The sequence below is a fragment of the Poecilia mexicana genome, unplaced genomic scaffold, assembly GCF_051168715.1.
Source record: "Poecilia mexicana isolate PSO_F unplaced genomic scaffold, ASM5116871v1 scaffold_4, whole genome shotgun sequence".
NCBI lineage: Eukaryota > Metazoa > Chordata > Actinopteri > Cyprinodontiformes > Poeciliidae > Poecilia > Poecilia mexicana.
In genome coordinates, this window is record NW_028263373.1 from 101,155 (window position 1) to 115,929 (window position 14,775).

General features: G+C 36.8%; 1 protein-coding gene across 1 annotated transcript in view; it reads left to right on the forward strand.

Moving 5' to 3' along the window:
* Positions 1-13,145, forward strand: part of lrrc7 (leucine rich repeat containing 7) — a 53,066-nt gene extending 39,921 nt beyond the window's left edge. The window contains exons 27-31 of the mRNA XM_014968678.2: positions 70-280; positions 1,272-1,522; positions 3,061-3,153; positions 8,677-8,751; positions 12,064-13,145. Of these exons, the coding sequence (XP_014824164.2) occupies positions 70-280; positions 1,272-1,522; positions 3,061-3,153; positions 8,677-8,751; positions 12,064-12,174 (741 nt within the window). The 3' untranslated portion in view covers positions 12,175-13,145. The remainder of the gene's footprint in view (positions 1-69; positions 281-1,271; positions 1,523-3,060; positions 3,154-8,676; positions 8,752-12,063) is intronic.
* Positions 13,146-14,775: the final 1,630 nt, after the last annotated feature.

The following is a 14,775-nucleotide window of genomic DNA, read 5'->3' on the forward strand; positions in this document are numbered from 1 at the left end:
GGGAAGTGGCGAGTGGCAGCGCCGCTGTGATTGTGACTAGTTGTCATTTTGTGGTTCTTGTTCCCACAGGGCGGACATCCACACAACCCCTCCCATCAGTCACACAACACCATGATCGTCACCTCCACCTCCTCGTCCTCGGCCGCCGCGCCTCACCGCGTTGTCGGGCAGCAGGTTTACGACGGGATGATGAACAAGGGGGGCCAATACCAGCAAGGAATGTCGCTGTCAGTGGTACCAGCAGGCGGTCCGGGCCAGTACCAAGGCAACGTCTCACAGGGTAAGCAGCAGACCTCCATGCTACGCTTTAATGAGCTTTATTTTACATTTAATGCCTTGCAGCACATGAAATCTTACCATTTTTATCTTACTGTACTTGAAGTAAAACAAGTGCAGTGAGTAAAAGTAGCTATTTGATCTTATTTTAACTAAATAATTCCTTAATATTGATGAAGAAGGTCTTTTTCATCAATATTAAGAAATTATTTATTTGAAATAAGCTCATTTTTATTGCTGAAAAGTTTTCTCTTATTTTAAGACATTTTCCCCATGTGCCTAAAATAAGCTCTGCAAAAACACAAAACCTGATGAAGTATTTTAATCTAGTTTCTAATATCTGACTTTAAATAAGAGAACTAACTTTTCAGTGAATGATTCTTTAATACTGGTGAAAAAGTACTGGTTCCATTGGCAGATTAATTCAGCTGTAACATTTTACCCTTGTCATAAGTGAAACAATCTGCTAGTAGGACCAGCACTATTTCATCAATATTAAGGAATTATTTAGTTAAAACAAGTTCAAACAAAGTTTTCTCTTCTTCCAAGTGAGCTAAGCTGTTTGCACTAGAAACTACATTAAAGTTACTTGGTGAGATTTTGGGTTTTTGCAGTGAAACGTATCAATATTTTCTAACATTTTGTCATATTGATGAAGTATTTGCAATTTAGTGAATACAAAATACTTCATATTTGTGATGTGGAAGGAAATTGAATGGTTTTGTAATCAGGAACACATGAAGAAGTCGTGTTAAAGACCAACATTCTTCATATTTAAGTCAATAAGAAGTCACTTAACTTCTTATTTTGACTCTATAATCTTAAAAATCTTTTTAAAAATAGTCTTAAAAGACGATAGTTGGCGTTTGAGTTTTGTCAGCAGTGTTTTCCAGTAACCACCTGGTCAAATTTTCAAATTTCCTGTCAAGTTTTCTGGGGGAACCCAGACATTTAAATGAGAAACCAAACTTTAGTTCGCTTTGTGTTTTGGTCAGGCCTTCCCTCCCCTGGCCAGGCGTACCCCAGCGGCGGCCTGCCCATGGCGCTGTCATCATCTGGGAACCAGTCTCAGTACAACCCCCACCCCTCCCATCAGCCGGCTACCAACCCGCAGTACCACATGAATCAAGGCATGACCCACAGCAACCAGGCCGTCATGGCAACCCACACCAACCCGCGTCCTCAGAGCGCCCGCTGCCTGCTGCAGACTAAAGGCCAGAAAAGCACCGACGGTTTCCAAGAGCAGGTATGGAGACGCTAGCAGGCTGTGCTGGTTCTGCTGCTGAGACACAAGAAACGTTAGCATTCCTCAAATACAGCAATGGCTGATTTTCCACAGGCAGATTTTGATGTAAAAAACATAAAGTCAGTCTTACCAACTATATTTGGTCTCGTTTATAGTGCAGATATGTTAGCATACTTGATTTAAAGCAAAACTAACTTATAAAGTAACTTTTTAGGAAGATATAGGAGCTTTTTTATGTAAATATTTAATATAATAGATTAACTACTTCCACTGGCAGAAAAATATCTTGTTTTAAGTAAATTAGTATGTTTTTTTATTAATATTAAGGAATTTTTTTACTTAATTCTTAGCCCCTATGTCTTGTTAAAACGTTACTTTTAGGTTTTATCTTATTTCAAGTGTACTAAGATGTTTGCTGATTGCAAAAACTCTAAATCTTACCAAGTGATTTTGGTTGAATTAAGACAAAACTAACCTAAAGTCAATTTTTAACAAGATATAGGAGCTTGTTTTATGTAAATAATTCCTTAGTGGTGACAATTTAATTCCACTGGTGGATTTTTTTCACTCATAAAAGGAGAAAAATATCTTGTTATAAATGAAGTGCCACTTTTTTATTATTAATGTTAAGGAATTATTTACTTAAAACAAGCTCACATGTAAGTTAGTTTTACTTATATCAAGTGTACTAACATATTGCTCTAGAAATTAGACCAATAATTCCAATAATAGAATTTAATAGTTTGACCAACATCACTGCAAAAACTCTAAATCTTATCTGAAGTGTTTTTGGTCTTTTTTCTGGCTCAGATCACTTGAAAAAAGACAAAACCAACTTAAAGTAACTTTTCAGCCAGAAATAAGAGTTTGTTTCCAGTCAATAATTCATCAATATTGATGAAAAAATACTGTTTCCCTGGCAGATTATATCAATTATGACATGGAAAAAATATCTTGTTATAAGTAAAATAATCTGCACCTTTCCATCAATATTACTTAATTATTCAATAAAAACAAGCTCCTGTGTCTTGTTGACAAACTGCTTGCATGTTACATTTGTCTTATTTCAAGAGTACTAATATATTTACACTAGAAACTAGACTGTAAATACTTTGTAAGGTTTTTTCTTTCTTTTTACAATGTCGCTGCAATAAACAAGCAGCTAATATTAATAAAATGTAGAGATAATTATGTAACTTAGCCGCCACGGAGCCACAGTCTGTGCTGAAACAGAGCCGGAGGTGTCAGTCGCAGTCAGAAACGCTGCGCAGATGGAGAGCTCAGAAAGGGACATGAAGTCATTTGCACCAGTCTGCACCACGACCTGCCTCCGGGTTTTTTTGTTTTTCTTGTTTTCCCCCTTCATTGCAAGAGACAGCTTCCCATTATGCCAAACAGAAAACCCTGACAGCGTTATTGGTGGCCTGGTTGTTCCAGATAGCCGCCGAAGCGCCGCTCCTCGTGTTTGTTTGCTCTCTGCAGTTTTCGCCGTGCGTGCGTTTCACTTTCAGCTGTGTCTCTCTGCTCTTCCTGCCTAGCTGTGTGTGAGGATAGAGAAGAACCCCGGCCTCGGCTTCAGTATCTCTGGCGGCATCAGCGGCCAGGGGAACCCCTTCAAGCCCTCCGACATGGTACGACCTGACCCAGCCTGTCAGCCAATCACAGCCTCCTCAGCACTACCTCAGAGTTGCCATGGAAACTGCAGCTCGTTACCGCAGTGTTTGTCTGCGAGGCAGAGAGGCCGATGTGGTTGACTTACAGTGAATATTTTTATTTTTATAACCAGCTGAGGTTCATTTATTAGGCTTAATTTGACTTAAAGAGGCAGGTTATGTTTGTTTCCAGGCACATTGAGGCATTTTGTAGCTAAGCTAACCAGAGATGGGTAGAGTACCCAAAACTTGTACTCTAGTAAAAAGTAGCCAAGAAATTACTCAAGTAAGAGTAAAAACGTATTTGGTAAAAAGTTTACTCAATTACTGAGTAACTGATCAAATTACCAATCATTTAATATTTAAAAATATAAAATTAAGTCGAAATTTTGGTATTTTAAGGACCAAAATGACAAAATTCATCAAAGTAATAAAATCAGGCAAATTAAATTTTTCCAAATCAGTTTCTTTCAAAATAAAACTTATGAAACTTTAACAAAACCTGCAGATGTGTGTCTGGTGAATTTTTGGTTAAAATATGTTTGTTTTTCATTTAGCAGGTAGAAAATCCAGAAAATTTACTCAAGTAAGAATAAAAAATACAGCATAATAAAAATATTTTTTATCCAAAACAGTTACTCAAGTAAATGTAAGTCAATACTACTAAACTTTATGATCAAGTAACTATATTACCTTCAGTTGTTAAAAAATGCTATAAATGTCAAATATGTCTTGAAATTGGGCCTCTGTCTCTTTAAATCCTCGCGCTCTCTCTGAAGTCATCGCAACATGGCTCCTCTAGTGACCCTTTAAAAACGTTTTTATCAGTGAAGTAGCTCGTATGATGAGGTCAGCAGATCCTTGAGGTGTTTGCTGATTGCTGCTGGCTAGTCTGAAGGAGCTGAGTGGGCGGTGCCCTGTGAGGAGCCTCCAGGAAGGGCTACGTCCACCGAGCTGAATGGTTGCCATGGAGATTAGAGGATTTCTAAAACGTGAATGAAAATATCAAAGTGGTGCTTCGGGTATGATTTTGATGTAAAGCTACAAAACGCTGATTTAAGCGAACACTGGCCCTTTAAATGTATTAAAAACGTAACTGAAATTCATCAGGTTAGTAGAAAAAACCTAACATATTTTCCGCCGTCTGCAGCTGTTCTGAGCCGCCTTGTAGCGTCATCAGAATCAGATCTTACAAGAAACGCCAATCTCTTTCATCGATGGGACTTCTAAATTTGACTGAGCCCGTCTGCAGCAGCCTGAGCCCGTTGGGTCGGAGATCCCCCAGGCCCGCTCTACAAGGCGATCTGTCCCAGAAACAAGACACTTCGCCCGGCCTCAAGGAGCGCGGCGCTGCACACAAAAAGCTCCAGCTGCTTTTTTTAGCCATCTGCTCAGTTCTGGGACGCTGTGGGCGATTTTAGATGTTGCTTTGATTCAGGGATGGAAGGTTTGACGTTTTATTCTGACAGGACGTCCCACTCTGAGGACGAAGTTTTACTGTGAAGGTAGAAAGAAAACTGTTGTTTAACTTTTATATTAAGGTCGGGTAGCTGCTGACTTGAGCAGTTATTTTATAGTTCCTATTATACCTGGTGATGCAGCAGCAGAGTCTCAGCAGATGAACTTTTCTCAGTAAGTCATGACAGAATGCGTGCTCTATAAAAAACATCTTAAATGATGATATTTTATTGTGAAGTTAGTAATTAAATTTTATTTATAGAGGACCTTCCTCAGACATCAGTCACAAAGTGGGAATTATTTACTTTAGAAAAGGTTTTGGTTTACTTTTAAGCATAATTAAAAAAGTATTATTATGTAAAATTTACTCTTTTAAGCTTTACATCATGTTATAATGTTATTAACTCATGAAAACATCTGGAAATAGTTTACTCTCCCATGGCAACCATTCAGCTGGGTGGACCTAGCCCCGCCTTCGAGGCTCAGCTCCTTCAGACTAGCCAGCAGCAATTAGCAAACACCTGGTGGAATCGCACATCTGCTGAGCTCATTATGCAACGCTGGTCAAAATGTTGTTAAAGGGTTAACAGAGGAGCCATGTTGTGATGAACGCGGAGTTACAGAAAGACCAGGAGCTTTTAAAGAGACAGAGACCCAATTTCAAGGTATTAAGTTACAAAGTAAAATTTATTCTAAGTCATATTTGGCATATATAGTATGTGTTTAACAACAGAAGGTGAGATGGTTACTTGGTTTTACCATAAAATGGCAAACACATAATACTGTCCCTTTAATTTGTTGGAATAACCCTTAAAATTTTTATTTTATTTAATTGGGAATCTGCAGAATATTATCCAATGAATCTGAGATTCTGTAAATATACTACAAAACACTGCTGAGCTGTAACTTTACTGTCTTTTACAACAGCAAGAAAACTCAATAAAACCCATTAGAGTGAATTATTCTGCAAAGTCCTTTACATCTTAGCATGGAGGAAGGTATCAAGTGAAACACCCTGTAAATCTATGAGGAGCTTTAAAATACTAACTTTCTGCGTTCCAGTACAAAACAATTATTGTTCAGTAAAACATCAGCAGATATTTTGCTGATTTTCATTAATATTTTCCCTGGATGTAGCAAACAGGGAGTTTTATATAAAAGAACGATTCCAGGTTTAGGCCTTTTAAATTCACAAAATTGCACATCAGTGCTTTGATTACCAGAGCTAAAGACATACAGTGACACTAATCCTTAGTGCGGTAGCGCCCTCTAGTGTTCAGCTTGCTTTTTGCATTATTTTGAAATTAATTATCTCAACATGGTGTGTCAAACTGAAGGTTCTGGGGCCAAATCTGGGCACACAGCTTCTTATGTGGCCCTCTGGACTCCAGAGAGGTGCAGAAATAAAACCTAAGGTGCTTAAATATTATTTTATCAAGCAGTTTTTTTTTGTTTGCTGCCAAACAGTCAGTCCCTCCAGTTTTTGCAATTTCACACAGAATCAACATGTTTCGTGCTAATGCATAATCATGAGTTTATTGCAAATTTTCCACAAAGAATGGTCAACAACATTCGGCTAGCTAACTCCCACCTGCCTCAGCTGTAGCACAGAAATCACATTTACTGCCATACGAAAGCACAAAAATGTTTAATATATCTCCAGAAAACAATCATTAAAGAGGGACGGATCAGTGTGAAAAGATATGTAGAGCAGAACTCACTTAATGTGCACACAGCTGTTTATTAGCGTTAAAACAGTTTGCTAAAGGTTTTTATCAATACGTTCCTTGAGATCTAGATGTGGTTCAAATTGCAGATTGACATCCTTGACATTGGACATACTGTACAATGCAAGGCATAAATCTAACGTTTTCTATAAAAGTCGCCTGATAATAAATAGGAACTTTAATTTGTATTTAAGTGAAGAACTAAAAAGTGACGCCTAATTAAGTTCAAGTCGCAGCAGCGTATTCTCTTCCTGCTCTGAGTCGGGTTTGGTCCATTGATGGCGCCTGCAGAAGTCATTATTCGGTGTCTGAAGAGCAACAACAGTAATCCTGCAGGATTGACTTTAAAAAACGTAGCGGCTCTCTGCACCTCCGGGTCCGTTTCAGTTCTGGTTAATTAGAGCGCAGTAAGAAGAAACGTTGCCTCATATTGACTGGATCTTTGATCTGTTCGCTTTTCAGAAGAAACTGTTTCCTTCCTGCCTGTCTTTCTTCTCTGTGTGTATTATGCAAGGCTCTCCTCTGAAAGGTAAAACTAACAAAATGAAAACCTGAAACAAGTGAAAACAAAAACTGTAACTATAATATAAAACTATCTTTTCTTTTAATTTTTGTATATACAACAAACATTACAGACTGACAAAAACCAAAAAGAGGTTATTGTTCTACAAAACAATGAACCAGATAATAGAATGAATAACAAACAAGGAAGTTTACATTAAAATGGAAACATTCGAAACAAAAACAAAACGCAGAACATAAGCAGCTGGTGTCGCAAGATGCGGATTAGGAGATACTTTTTTCAGTTATTTTCTTTTTGCATTATTATTTCTATTCTCTTTTCTATACGGTTAGATTATCCCAACGTCACAGATATTTTGGGTAGAAGAGGAAAAAAGAGGGAGAAAATAGAAAGCAAACAGATAAATAAATAAAAGTACATCCCAGAACAAAGAATAAATATATAAAGGATAACTTAAAAACAAATACACTCTGGGATCTTATTATTAGGCTCTCCCATTTCCTCTCTCCTCTCCTGGTCTTTGGTGGCACTAATTACCTAAAACAGACTGGAATTATAGATATAATAGTCTTTGATTTCATTTTTATGAATCTTTCATTCTACGTTTTTGCAAAAAAAAAGAAGTAATTTTTTTAAATCTTTTGCTAAAATGTCGTCCAATTAAACGGTTGTGTTTTTCTGTGATGAAAGATGAATTTATTTCAAACTAATGATGGTTCTTTTACCAGAAATGCCCTCCACTGGGGACGTTGTCCTTTAAAACTCCACTTTTTTCCCCTTTTCTTATATCACTGTTGCACACTAAGCTAACTCTGATTTAGCTGCTAAAATCTCATCAGTCTGTGGAAAATATTTCCCCGTTTTCCAGATTAAGACCATTTTAACGATACCTTACTTTGTTGTGTTTTTCAGCTCTGTGTGCAACTGTTTTACACTGTTACTAATATCAGCTGAAGGCATATTTCCTTAAAATATACAGTGAGCTTTATCCAATCAAAGACTAATTCACTCCAAGCAAATGTCAGTGAAATCATTGTCTTTTCAAGAGTCTGGATGGCAAACCAACCAAGTTTGTTGTGGGATAATTGGAGTATTTTACCGTCTGTATGAGGCTCACTGTATGATTGTCAGTGTTGCCACATGTTGCAACTTAACACCTATTTGTGTCTCTTGCTGTGTCGACTCACTCACTGTAGTGTCCTGGATGGTGCTGCACCGTCTCTACTGCATCATTTCTTTATGTCTCCGGTTCTCTCGTGTCCCTCCTTAACGGCACATTTATCTGTGTTCAACATGTAAGCCGCCTGTTGAACCGTGTGGAGTTTCTGCAGCTGCATTGTCTGACTCCTCTGTGTTTGAAAACATCTTTCAGCTCTGGGTGAAAAGATGTTGGTGTTTTTACAATCTCTGCCTTGGGTAATTGAGAGAAAAGGAACAAACATTGGGGGAATGATTGCTGATATCTACTTATTTCCAAACCCACACATATTTTTCTTCCCATATTCTTGAATTATTTGCTCTTTGTTTACTACATTTTTAGCTCTAGCCAATAAAAACAATTTTCTTTGAAAAATACTAAAGCAGTTTCTCAAATAAAAAAGCAGCATTATCATAAACAATCTTTAGTAGTGCTTTTGCAGTATTTTCATTCCTTTGAGGGAGAAATCTGATTTGTTTAAATCTTCGTTTTGTGTTTGGGGTTGGGTTGGATATTGAGATAAGCATGAGAAAGGCAAAGATTCTAAACCATCGTGTCCCTGTGTTGTCCTAACGGTGTATCATTTTGACTTATAGGGTATCTTTGTTACTAGGGTACAGCATGACGGGCCCGCCGCCTCCTCACTGAAGCCCGGAGACAAGATACTGCAGGTAACGTCCTCCCATTCGTCATAACGTCAGGCTGCAGTCAGCAACATCCGACCTTTTCAAATAATGAGGCAGCATATTCAGCAGGACATAGCGCACAGTTTTCCATTCAAAGATGGGATGAAATCTCATCTTAGTAGCAACATGCAGTGCCTATAGTCACGTTGCAAAACTGCTAGCCAACGATAACGACGATTGGTTTTGGCTAAAATGAGCTAAATCTTAAATGTATACGTGATATATGAAATTGTCAACACTTAGATGACAAGGTCAGGAAAAAGTTTTAATTAAAAAAAATAGCCAGGGGGACAGAAGTTGGTCAGCTATGCTAGCTTGACTATGACAATCTCAATGTGTAGACGTGCTGTGGAATTTCATGTTTTGGTTTAAAAAAATGGCAACACACACACTCTGACAAATAATCATTAGAGCAGGTTTTAAATTAACTTATCAACCACCACAGTGTTTGTACAATCGCTTAATAATCACAGAATAAAACATTATTTAGCAGTTATTAATGTTTTTCTCTCAGACAAAAACACATTTTTGTTCGCAATCTTATTTTATTTTTTATTTTTTTGCAAACAAAAATACATTTCCCACACAGAAATGTTTCCCAAATATTTCTATGTGTGGGAAATATTTGCGTGTTTTTTTGTGTTGAAACCTGATACCTTAGTGAAGCTGTTGTCACTCAGTTACTATGGCAACAGATCTCTGCATAGAGAGTAAGAAAACAGAAAAATGAGAGTGGTTTTGAGTCTCCAGGTTTCTTTTTGTTAACGGAGTTGCTCTATCGCGGCGACACGGCTATGGATGGCAAGTAAAAGAATCATCTTTTACCAAAAATGTTTGGTAATTTTTCTTTTCTCAAAAAAGCAAGACTTTGTTGATCATGATTGATTTGTGAAAGTAATTTTAAAAAAGTAAAACATCTAAGAGGTTTTTATAGGCACTGTAGCTGCATTAAATATGAGGATTTACAATGTTAAAGATCCACATTTGATTCTGCTTTATATTCTGCCTCGGTATCACGACCATACAGATATCTGGCATGAACTTTCTCCCCCCGACTGTTTCATTTTTGTTTTCATCATTAGTTTTAAAAGCTTAAATATTAGAGCTATATTCTTTAATAAGAGACCTATAACATATTAACTACAAACTCCATGTTTAATATAAGTTATAGACCATAATATAATGTAATATTACATTCCTAACTTGTAGGAATTGTCGAGAAATAGGAATAAAAATCTCCTTCTGATCTTCATAATGAGTCATGTAGTTCTGTTGTTTAAATTATTTCACTTATAACAAGGCAAACTGTCTTGTTATAACATAATTAATCCACTTCTTTCCTAATTTTAAGGAATTATTGTCCTAAAACAAGCTCCTATATATTGCTGAAAACTTACTTGTAAGTTAGTTTTGTCGTATTTCAAGCTTACTAAGATATTTTTTCTAACAACTGGACCAAAAATACTTGGTAAGGTTTTGTGTTTTTGCAGTGTAGAAGCACATGTCTATTTGCAATTTAGGTAAACAAGCAATTAATCAATAACAATATATATGCAGATAAACATGTGATCAGTATCAATAGCTAATAAATCTGGTAGAATATTCAATAATTTCATTGAACTCTGATCCAGAACTGCACAGCATTCTGGGGGATGTAGCCACTCTCACAGCTAGCTGAGCAAAGGGTAGTGGAATCAACTCACTCTCTCACTCTTTGGTTACCTAGCAACTCACTCACTCTTTGGTTACCTAGCAACAACCTTTTGAGTAACTGTTTCCCCACCATGCCTCATAACTGCTTAAAAATAAAGAAAAACAATATTCTCACCCCCAGTTTGGCAGCATTTCATACATTAAAAACAAAAAGCTAATCAATAATGATCAATATCGACTGATATGAAACTCTTATAGATTTTCATTTTATCCTAATACTTTAATACTTTCATTTTCTACAGAAGAACTCATTCAGTTGTAGCTCAGTGTTTCTCAAACTGTGGTCCGCCCCCTGGTGGGTGTGCCAGGTACTGCATGTAAAGTGATGATCGGAGGAAACCAAGTCATTCCTGCTGAGAGTTTTCATGAGTCGTTCACGAACGATTCAATTCTTTTGAACGGGTTTCAGTTGGTGAGAACTGTTCTTTGTTTTTTACGACTTTGCTTCCTCATAATGCAAATCCGGCCCACCATAGCTTTTTATGTGGCCCTCTAGACTCTGAAGTGACATTCATAGAACAGGATAACAGTGTTCTTACATATTATTTTATCAATCAAATCAAAGCAGTTTTTATCTGTTTACTGTCAAATTACATCAATCAGTCCCTTCTGTTTCTTGTGAATTACCATGGAAATTCACACAAAGTCAACAAATCCCTGCACTTTGTGCTAATACATAAATGTAAGTTTATTGCAGAATTTTGAATCTAAGTGATTGTTCACAGTGTTTCTTACTTCTACTAAACAGCTGCTTCAGCCTCACTTAATGTCAAGTTATAATCTATAATTATATTGCAAGTAATAAAAAGCTGCATTTACTGTCAAACATAAATACAAATATTTCTAAATTAATAACACAAACACTGATTTTTATTGCAAAAAATCACAAAAATAATTGCAAAATCCTAGAAAGACTGAAAAGATTTTCAATATTATTTAATTTAAAAATTGATTTATATTTTAACAGTTTTGTTTGCGGGTTTTATTAATACATTCTGGGACAACCGGCCCTTTAAGAACATTCATGATTTTGATTTGGCCCAAAATTAAAATGATGTTGACATTTTAATTTTGATGTTGTGTTATCACGGGGCAATTTAAGGTTCGCTGGTCTGTGACTGTTTGTTAAATGTGACTCTCAGCCTGAAACAGTAACGTAGCTCAATGCAATCGTTTAAACTGCACACATAAGGACAGCTAAAACTTCAATCTTTCGGTTTTGGAACATTAACAGATCAATCAAGACAAGAAATCAGTGTCATCTATGTTTCCCCTGCCTCCTCTCTGTTGTCTATCATCTTCACTCCTAAAGTTGTACAGTTTAGCTGGATGAACTCATCTGAAAACCCTTTTTTGTCTTTACCCCTTCTCTTTCTACAGCATGACTGTGTAGCTCCTCCTCTTCTCTCTCTTTTCCCCCAACAGTGATGTGTTACTGAGATAATGATGGCAGTGACCCTCCATCCTCCCACAAAACACTCACACATTGACATGTGTATGGAAAATCTGCAGAACACATACCTCTATACACACATGCGCACACACACACATTGCTGTTGACTGTGCTGCGTGTTTGCCTTGCAGGCTAACGGACATAGTTTTTTACACATGGAGCACGAGACAGCCGTCTCTCTGCTGAAGAGTTTCCCTCGGACCGTGCACTTGGTGGTTCTGAGAGACGGCAGCACGCGATAGAAATAGTTTTATAACAAACAAACCCACTTCCCATCTCTACTCATCTCCATTCAACTCTACCCCACCTGCCCTCTGCTGGAGGCTTGTGGAACTGACATATGAGCCGTCTTTTTTTTTTTTTTTCTTCTTGTTCTTCTTGGTTTTTGTAACCTTTTTAAAGGAACACACAGACATCTATTTGCCTATTGCTGGACCAAAGGCAAATACTAGTGCCAAAAGTACCATGGGAAACATCTCTTCTCTTCTGTCTACCTGAGGTCAGCGACCTGATTGACGGACGGACGGACCATGAAAGGATGCAACACTTTTCAGTTCCTTCAGGGCTGCTGCAGTTTGGATATTGTGGTTGTTTTCGAATGAGGCAGTTTTTCCATCAGCCAATCAGATTTTAGTTATTTTTTATTGGAGGATTTTTTTTCTTTCCTTCACTTTTTTTTCTTTTTTGGTTAACTCCAGTATGTAACTTTTTTACTTTTTACATATTTATTGAAACTGTCACTATTTCATGACATTTTGGTGCAAAACAGATAAACTGTGGGGGGGAAAAATGACCTCTCCCAATACTAACTAGAAACAACCAATCATAGCCAGGAGGCGGATCTTAGTGCTGTCAGTCACTCTCGGAGATGGGTATAGAACCCAAATATTAAACTCAAGTGAAACTAGTACTACTTCAACATATTTTCACTCATGTAAAAGAAAAAGTAGCCATCAAGTAAGAGTAAAAAAAGTATTAGGTAAAAAGTACTGAGTAACTGATCAAATGATCAATTATTTCATATTTTAAAATGACATAATCAGAAGGGACAAAATATAAAGTTAAATAGAAATTTAGCTAATTTAAGGACAAAATTACAAAAATTCATATAAGTAATAAAAAATAACAAAATCAGGCAAAACAAAAAATTTTCCAAATCAGTTCTTTTGAATAAAAAAACTTATGAAACTTTAACAAAAACTGCATGTGTGTGTCTGTGTCTGGTGACTGTTTTTATTAAAACATGTTCATTTTTCATTGAGTGGGTAGAAAATCCAGACATTTTCCTCAAGTAAGCGTAGTGATACTTTGTAATAAATTTACTCAAGTAAAAGTAAAAAGTATAATGTCTGAAACTACCTTTTTTTCTCAAGTAAGTGTAACTCGTTACTACCCAACTCTGATCACCCTCCATCTGATTGGCAGTACTACCACAGAGCAAGCTGCAGCTAAAGCTAGTTAGCACGGCGGATAAATGTTTTTCTTGTAACAGCAAGTTGTTTCTCCACCGTTACCACATTTAGCAGCGTGACCATGAAGGTGATTGACAGCGCTAAGACCTGCCTCCTGGTTCTGATTGGTTATTCTTGGCTGGGAGCAGTACATTTCTTCAGACAGCAATTATAGCTCCGGATCAGAGGGAAAAGATCGATTTTCTTTCACAGATTATCTGTTTCATAACAAACTCTTACAGTATGGTGGCAGTTTTAGCAAATATTTAAAAATATATATATATTAATAAAAGTTACATACTGCAGCTTTAAATGAATGTGTAGCTTCTTTCTTAAGCCTTGCCCATCATTCGCATTTGTTTATTTAATTTATCATTTAGTTTTTTTGTCTTTGTTTTTTGCCTTCAGTGTACAGATAACTTTCTGCCTTTTTGTACATATATCAAGATTTGACTTTTCTGAGCTGCACTCTCAGTTGGGCCCAGACTGAAAGCTCTAAAGGTTTATGATTAATATAACTGTTAATAAACTATATTCAGATTTTTTTTTATTTTCTGCAATTTTACAGGAGTCATTTCTCTGAATAGATTTCTTTTTTTTTCTAAAGTACTGTTTTTCCTGTAAAGAAAACCCTTTTCATAGAACATCATTGCTGATAGTTTTTAGGTTTGAAAAGTTTCGCTTGCACAGCTGTGTTGAAAAGAGCGAAAGCAATATTTCTGCAGCTATTTGCAGCTGAGCCAACCTTGTCCTCTAGTGCCATCTACTGTACAAGTCATGCTAATGTTTACACCCACACTGCCATTCACTTGAACTAATAGGGAAACACAAAAAGAGCCCTGTGCCCCTGCACTCCCACACTGCATTTGCACGCCCTGTGCACTGCTGCATCATGGCGCCCAATTTGTATCAGAGAAAACTAATTCCTACTCCTTGATTTATCACCAGTGATAACAACTGTGCCATTGTTTGAAAGTCCAGTTTTCTTCCATGTCCAGATTGTTCATTTTTCAAATGTTTGACTTGTACAATAGCCAGGCTTTTTTCCATGTAAATCAGACTTGAAAGACCAGACATTTGAATACGCTGATGCTTTCCCATAGAACTGTTTGGCTTACTCTGGTTCAAAATGTCAGATTTGCTTTGTCGTGGCTTGGATGAGACTTGAACTGAAATCTGGTGTCATTGATTAACAGTGTTGTACTAATGGGAAAAATTGGCACTGATTAATGATCAGATCTATATGGAAGAGGGTTATTGCCATTTAAAGAAAATAATCTTAATATCAAAATTCTGACTTTAATCTCAGAATTCTGATATTAAACTCAGAATTTGAACTTTTTTCTCGGAATTTTGACTTTTATTCTCAGATTTCAGATTTTTTTTTTTTCC